The 8,587-nt window shown below is 36.9% G+C and overlaps 1 protein-coding gene across 1 annotated transcript in view; it reads right to left on the bottom strand.

The window, feature by feature from the left end:
* Positions 1-7,384: 7,384 nt before the first annotated feature.
* Positions 7,385-8,587, bottom strand: part of LOC107869450 (subtilisin-like protease SBT3) — a gene marked incomplete in the record, with an annotated part of 4,653 nt that continues 3,450 nt past the window's right edge. The window contains 1 exon segment of the mRNA XM_016715986.2: positions 7,385-8,587. Coding sequence (XP_016571472.2) covers positions 7,818-8,587 — 770 coding nt within the window.

The raw sequence follows: 8,587 nt of genomic DNA, 5'->3' as shown, positions 1-8,587 counted from the left end.
CCGTTAAATATGTCGATTGACGCCTATGCTTTTAAGCACTCATAGTGCACAATCATGGGAGTGGATCCCTCATACATAGTGCCATTGCCACCAAATGAAAGAAGACTGACAATTCAGTGGTCCAGAGACTTGTGCTGATGATGAGCCAGGATATATCATCAACTGTTCATCAAAATTTCATGAACACATTTGTTCTACTTAATTGTCCCAAGTCCTTTAGCAAAATTCTACATTTAAAATCAAATTTCAAATTAAAGTTTTTAATTATAACTTTTTCTCCATTCCATGTGACCAGGAGGCCGCATATTCGAGCTGTGGAAACAACCATTTTTGGTCCGGCGCTTTCTTGGACCCTGTGCAAGAGCTTAGTGCACCAAACTACCTCCCTCCTTCCTCCATTTCTCTTTTTATCAATCTTTTATCATTTTGATAGTGACAACCAATCTCATAGCCATGGTAAAAAGAGTAAAGTGAAGGAAAACAATATATGGCTTTGATTGCTTTGATATGGTTCCATTAATCATATGATGAAACATTGCTAACATATGACCTAGACAAAATTGTTTTAAACTATGTAGGGAGCCACCCATGTGTTTCAACTAAGTTACTAGTCAAATGGTTTCATCAACTAAGTCACTAGTCAAATGCCAAAACCATTTGATACAACAAGAATTTTAAGTTAGAAGTTTTTCCCACTAGTAATATGATTTTTTTGATTATAAAGATCTTTAAAAAGTCAAGAGTGTTCATAAATGCAGCATAACAAGAAGATCTTCATTTTTTTGTTTTGTTGGATTCTCATGTGACTTTGAAGAAAAAGGTTCTTCACTCTTCAGCATGACAAAGGGTGTATTGTTTGGTCTTTGAGTCGTCTCAATCAATGATTTTGGTAAGAAAAATAAAATATCTACACGAGTGAGGTCACTCAGAAGGTAATTATAATGTAGTAAAAATGATTTATCACATGTTTACTACACGAATAGTATAAAAATTATCTTTACATTGAACTCACCATGCAGTTTATTCCTATTACTATTGTACTTATTTTGAAACAAATTAAATTGCAAGAGTTTTCTTATTCAATGGAATAAACCAAAATATAAGTTACATGTTACTTGAAAGAACTTCTTACTAACTGAGATATTAAATTTGAAAGAAAACATGGGAGTTTTCTTATAGAAAGGCAAAACCAAAACAATAAGTAACCTTTTAGTTAAAGGAAAATTTTCAACGTGCAATTACGTAATCACTAAAGACAACATAAATTGACATATTTTTCATTTTTTTTTTTGTTTCATAGCTAAAGGGAGAAAGAAAAAAAAAGTACATCCCTGGAGATGTAAAGTTGTAACTGTCATTACCCAAAAAAATTGTTTTTTTCCCGAAAGGAAAAGGCAAATAAATTTCAAGCACGTAACTGAGAATAATTTAATTATTGGAAATATAAGGCAGTAGCAAATTTAATAAAAAAAATTGAGACACTAACTTGTATGGGGGAATCATGTGAACCAGTAGCAAGTTTGATAAAAAAAATTGAGACACTAACTTGTATGGTGGAATCCTGTGAACCTAGCTCAAATGTATAAAATTGTGATGTGACCTCCTGGATTCAAAGATCACGTTTACGAAAATGAGTGTTCCTAAAGGATAAATTGATGAATTACCCTTGAACAGTTCACTCAATAAGAAGGGATTTGAGAGAGAAATTGGAAGAAGAAAACTGTAATTCTTTTTACTCAAAATTTGCTTACAACTAAATCTCAATGTAGCTAATAAAGGAAACAGAAAACAGGTGAACTGAAATTTTGGAGGGAAAGTTAGTTACAAATGTTTCTCGGATCACGTGTAGTCCACATGCCTAACTAACTTTCAAACCAGCAATTAACTAACTAACTAACTTTCGACTAATTAGCTGATTCCTTACTCGATTAAGCTAATCAGCTCTCCCCACTCTAGTACACATTTCGAATTGGGAATATAACAATACCCACCCTTAGAACAATTCTTGTCCTCAAGGATTGAAGTGAGGGAACTGTTGAGTGAATTCTGCAATATCCATCCAAGAACTATCTTCAGGGGCTGCATTCAACCACTTGACCAGGATTTGAGTAACAGCTCTGCCCATCTTCTGAAAAAGTCTTCTATCAAGAATAGCTTCAGGTACTAGCAAAATGTGACCTAAATCAGTGTGAACAGCAGAAAGTGTAGGACTAGCAACATGATGACCAAGCTTCTTCTTGAGTAGAGAAATGTGAAAGGTAGGGTGGATTTTAGAACCAGTAGGTAAGGCCAAAGTATAAGCTACAGGGCCAACCTTAGCTGCAATCAAGAAGGGACCAAAAAATTTGGCCGACAGCTTTTGGAAGAAGTGATATTTCAAAGATAGTTGCCTATAAGACTAAAGCTTGACATAAACCCAATCTCTAACAGAATAATGTCTGTCAGTCCTATGCTTGTCAGCTTGCATCTTCATCCTGTTTTGAGCTTGGCTTAATGAAACTTCAAACATCTGATAGTGGCTTCCCTAGCCTGTAAGCTTCTATCAACCGCATCAAATTGAGAATCAAAGGATAAGTAAGAAAGGGGGTGGTTTTTTGCCCAAAACAGCTTCATAAGAGGTCATATGGATAAATGGGTGGTAGGAAGTGTTATACCACCATTCAGCTGTTGGGTTTAATTGGTGTGAATGGAAAATAGAGGGATACAACCTTTGAGCAAAAGACATATTGTTTTGGAAAAGGTGTGACTGTTTAGATAGTTGTGTCTGTTCAGAAAAAGACACAATGTTTCGAATGAACAAACATGACTCTTCCAAAAGATACACCTTTTAAGTGAACCATTGCTACCTTTCAGAAGAGGCATCTGATGGCTATATAAACCTGCTTTCATCCACAGGTTTAGAAATGAATGAAAAATTTTTTGAAATAAAAACTCTTCTTGTCTTCAAAACATTCTTTGTGATCAATCAAATCGTTGAGTGAGTTTGACGAATCCAATTATTTGGGGTACCACTATAGTTGGATTGAAAGTCATTTTATCCTGAGAGAAAGATTCCAAAACGTCGGGTACAGTGAGGGAAATTATTCCTTAAGGACACTCCGTGAAGTCGGGGGACTTGGTTTTATATTTCTATTTCATCTTAATTTCTAAAAAAAATTAAAATACACTTCTTAGAAAGATCACTTTGATCTTGTGTTGAGGGTGTTTTTGTACTTCATAGTGTTCTTGTTTTAAACTTGAACTAGTGTTGAAGTTGTTGTGCCTAAATACAGATTCTTGTACCCAAAACACCATAAAATAACATCAGCAAGCAAATGACAACCAATGAGGCCAATCTTTAGGTTTATCAAAGGTCATACACCTCAGATAAGACTCCAAACACCTATTGACAACCTCAGTTTGGCCATCAGTCCGACGGTGGTATGCAGAAGAAGTGAGTAGGGAAACTTTTAGTAGTTTGAATAATTCCAGCCAACACTTACTACTTGCTGACAAAGATAGGATCCCCATATGAAACAATAGATTTTGGCATTTCATGCAATTTGAATACATCATTCATAAACAATTGAGCCACATCCAATGTTGAATAAGGATGTTTAAGAGGCAGGAAGTGAGCAGCCTTTCTGAGTCTATCAACCACCGCAAAAATAACTTCTTTGCCATTAGCTTTAGGGAGTCCCTCAATGAAATCCATAGAGAGGTCCTGCCAAACCTTATCAGGATTTGGAAGAGGTTGTAATAAGCCAGGGTACGCAATATTCTCACCCTTACACCTCTGGCAAGTGTCACATTCTCTAACATAAGTGTAAACTTGCTGCTTCATTTTCTTCCAGTAGAATTCTTGCTTTAGCCTATATAATGTAGCATTAATACCAAAATGACCACCAAGTGAACTTTCATGAAAATAGGCAAAAGTTGCTTCATCAGATTAGCATCAGACCCCACCATCAACTTCCCTTTTCTACTCAAAATTCCAGTATGATACTGATAGTAAGGTTTACATCTAGCTGCTTGGATTTTCTTTATGAGAGTCTGTAAGTGAGGATCAGTGATCCATGAATTCTTTATCCCCTCAAGTAATGATGATTGTAATCCTGAGATGTTGTATAATTGTATCGGTTCTTCCTTCCTAGACAGCTCATCAACAACTATGTTATCCTTCCCTTTTTTATACAATATAAATTAGTCATAGCCAAAAAGTTTCACCAACCACTTCTGTTGACTAGGAGTTGTAATTCTTTGCTCCAAAAGTAATTTTAAACTGTGATGATCTGTTTTGATACAAAAGTGTCTACCTAACAGATAAGGTCTCCACTTTTGTACAGCTGAAACTAGTGCTAGCAACTCCCTCTCATACACAGATAAAGCCTTGTTTTTGGGTGATAAACCTTTGTTGAAAAATACAATAGGCCTGCAGTTTTGTGCTAGCACAACACTAATACCATCTCCAGAAGCATCTGTTTCTATAGTAAATCCCAGAGAAAAATTAGGAAGGGCCAAAACTGGTGCAGTGGTTAAGGCCACCTTAAGCTTGTCAAATACTGCATCTGCCTCTTGTGTCCATATAAACCCATTCTTCTTCAGTAAATCATAAAGGGGTCTGGCAAGGAGGCCATATCCCTTTATGAACCTTCTATAGTATCCAGTGAGGCTAAGAAACCCCCTAAATCCTTTGAGATTCCTTGGCTGAGGCCATTCTAACACAACTTTTACCTTAAGTCTGTCCATAGTTACACCCTCTGCAGAAATCACATGTCCCAGATAGTCTATCCTTGTGACTCCAAATTTACACTTATTCTTCTTCACAAACAACACATTCTCTTTTAACATGCTGAAAGCTAGCTCAACATATGTCAAGTGATCAGACCAAGTGGAACTATAAATCAATATATCATCAAAGAAGACTAAAATGAATCTTCTAAGGTGATCATGAAATATCTTATTCATAAGTCTCTGAAAAGTAGAAGGGGCATTAGTTAAGCCAAAATGCATCACTAAAAACTCATAGTGACCATTATGTGTTCTAAAAGCAGTTTTAGGGATGTCAGACTCATACATCCTAATTTGATGGTAACCAGACCTAAGATCTAGCTTAGAGAAATACCTTACACCATGTAGTTCATCCAGTAGCTCTTCAATGACAGGTATAGGAAATTTATTTTTCATTGTTCAACTATTTAACTCTCTATAGTCTACACACAACCTCCACGATCTATCTCTTTTTTGACCATCACAATTGGAGAAGAGTAGGGACTAGTACTAGCTCCGATGACACCAGAGGTGAGCATTTCATCAATTAGCTTCTCAATTTCATCTTTTTGAATTGCAGGATATCTATATGGCCTGATGTTAATAGGTGAAGTGCCCTCTTGGAGAATGATCTTATGATCATGACTCCTTGAAGGTGGTAGGTCTGTAGGAGGGTCAAACAAGAAGTCATACTTGTCTAAAACCAATTGCAACTCAGAAGCTTTTAAGTCATCTACCACTTCTCCTTGTAAAGAGTATAAACTAACATCCTCTATGGTACCTTCATTTTATAGAAAGAAACCTAAAGGCATCATACACAATTCAGCAGGTTGAGCCAAAAGCTTATCCATTCTTCCTGAGGGAATCATTTTGATTGTTGGAGGTTGAACCCACTTTAGTGATATTTTCTTGCCTTGAACACTGAATTCTATTTTAAGCTGGTTAAAATTCCATATTATATCACCAAGAGTAATGAGCCATTGTATCCCCAACACCATACTACATCCTTCAATAGGTAGTATCAACATATCAGAATGAAAAGTCACACCCTTCATCTTCCATTCTACCTTCTTGCAAATATAGTGACTTTGCACCTTATTACTATCTGTTACTGATACATTAAATGGGGTAATTGCAGTTAGGGCACATCCTAATTTCTTAGCAGTATTGAGATCCAAGAAATTATGAGTACTGTCAGTATCAATGAGAACTTGAACAACCTTTCTGTTCATAGATACAGTCACTCTCATGGTCCTGAAGTCTTGAACTCCACACATGGCATGCATTGAGACCCTTGGTAGGATTGACCCCTTAAAATCATTTTCTAAACCCTAAGCCATGATTGTCAAAAGCTCAGCAGGATCAATCAACTCAGACTCGTGTTCTTTCACTTCTACTGGAACCTCTTGTTCATCAACTTCCAAGCAAAACAACTGCCTCTTCTTCTTACATACATGTCCAAAACTGTATTTTTCATCACAATTAAAGCACAACCCTTTACTTTTTCTCTCATTCATTTCTGCAGGATTTAGCAGCCTAGGAGGTTTGTTACCTGGTTTGGAGCTTCCAACAACAGAAGTAGTTTGTTTGGAAGGAAAATTTTGTTTAAAATAAGAAGAAAAAGATGCTACAGAATTAGGAAATTTAGGAGGGTTTCTTGGAGTAGCTAGAATAGATCCATTTGTAAAAACTTGTTTTTGCACTTCAAGTGTTTGTTCTTGGATCTTAGCCAAACTTATGGCCTTAGCCAAGGTTCTAGGACTCAACATCTTTCCTGGCAACCCAATTTCAGGTTTCAATCCCCTAATAAAACAACTAACCACATAATGTTCATGAAGGTCAACTGTGGTGAGCACTTCATAAAAAAGATCCACATATTCTTGAACAGAGCCAGTTTGTCTCAAGTCCTTCAAATCCCTCATAGGATCATCAAAAAATTCATTTCCAAACCTAGCATACAAGCAACCTACATATTCACTCCACCTTGGCCAATCTCTAGACAATCTTTATTTCATAAAAGATTGGTGCCACTGCAAAGCCTTCCCTTCCATTCTACAAGAAGCCAATTTCAGCTTAGAACTTTCAGGTGTTTCATCCACATTAAAAAATTACTCACACTTGTAAAACCAATCCTTTAATCCATCACCATCGAATTTAGAAAATTCAACCTGATAATTTCGAGTGGGTAATCGATAATCCTCATGCCTGGGTGGATTAGCTGTTGGAGTTCCATCAGGTACAACTGCAGCTGATTGCCCTTCTCCTCTTGCAGTACAAGCTCCATTGCCCATCAACATCTTCTTAATTTCATCCACTGCTTGCGTGACTTTAGCATCCATCAGTTGCCTTAAATCCGACACAGAATTGACAACTGTATCCACGGAACCCTTTAGGTTATCGACCTCCTTACGTAGCTCCTGCATATGAGTGTTGTGATCTCCCATTGAAATTGGTCCAAGAATGTGTTGGTTCTGATACCAATGATGTGACCTCCTGGATTCAAAGATCACGTTTATGAAAATGAGTGTTCCTAAAGGATAAATTGATGAATTACCCTTGAACAATTCACTCAATAAGAAGGAATTTGAGAGAGAAATTGGAAGAGGAAAGCTGTAATTCTTATTACTCAAAACTTGCTTACAACTGAATCTCAATGTAGCTAATAAAGAAAACAGAAAACAAGGGAGCTGGAATTTGGAGGGAAAGTTAGTTACAACTGTTTCTCGGATCGCGTGTAGTCCGCGCGCCTAACTTTCAAACCAGCAATTAACTAACTTTCGACTTTCGACTAATTAGCTAATTCCTTACTCGATTAAGCTAATCAGCTCTCCTCACTCTAGTACACATTTCGAATTGGGAATATAACAAATTGATAACAAATAAAAGATACATACATAAAAAGAAATGAAAAACGAACATAAAGAACAATGGAAGGGATTCTTTTTTGGCATTATAATTAATCTGGTATCCGAAATCTACTGGTCCTACTAATCGAGATTTGTATTAGGTAGACTTCTGATTCAGAAATTCCTTACATTTTGTTAGTTATGTACCTATTTTTTTGGTGATTACCAAGAATGAATCCTTGGTGCAACTACAATTGGACTTGTTACAGCATGGAGACCAATTACATCCACCCAAGTTAGTGATCCAAATACAACTTCTCCTGTTTTATTGCCACTATATTCAACTGTCAATGTATAACTTAGCTTCTCATACTTGCTGTCGAAGGACAATCTTTGAGGATAAACACTAATATTTGTGTTTGATGGCACGACCATATTGATGGAATAGTTAGCAGGACCATTGCCAACGTTTGTCACTGTCCTTACGAACTTTTGACTCAGTGTTGTTGTTTCATTAGAGTATAGCGCGATGAATGATGGGTAGTTAAGGTCAGAAGATGCATTTTGACAAGTGTAGGATGATGATCTTGTGATCGTCAAGATTTGCTTGCGAGTGAAGTTCATGGCGCATAAAAGGTTCACGTAGTCTTGTCGGGTGGCATCATAGATAAGGCCTGGATTCAGGGCGAAGTTTGGATTAACTAGCCCTGCTCCCATAGCCAGAGGAGTCGCGATACTGTAGTTTAGACCTGAATCTTTGATAGGAGAATTTGTGTTGTCAATGTTGATGGCACCAGTGATCATGGCAGATCGGATTGCTGCTGGACTCCATTCTGGACGTGCGCCTTTAAGAAGTGCAGCAATGCCCGAGGAATGTGGACATGCCATGGATGTTCCTGAAATCATCGCGAATTCATTCCTCAATCTGATATCCGGATATATTGAAGCTGTATAAACATTTGGAATCCAGGATGCTAAGACTAATGACCCTG

Source organism: Capsicum annuum, chromosome 4, assembly GCF_002878395.1.
Source record: "Capsicum annuum cultivar UCD-10X-F1 chromosome 4, UCD10Xv1.1, whole genome shotgun sequence".
NCBI classification, from domain to species: Eukaryota; Viridiplantae; Streptophyta; class Magnoliopsida; order Solanales; family Solanaceae; genus Capsicum; species Capsicum annuum.
This window is presented reverse-complemented; position numbering and strand designations above follow the sequence as displayed.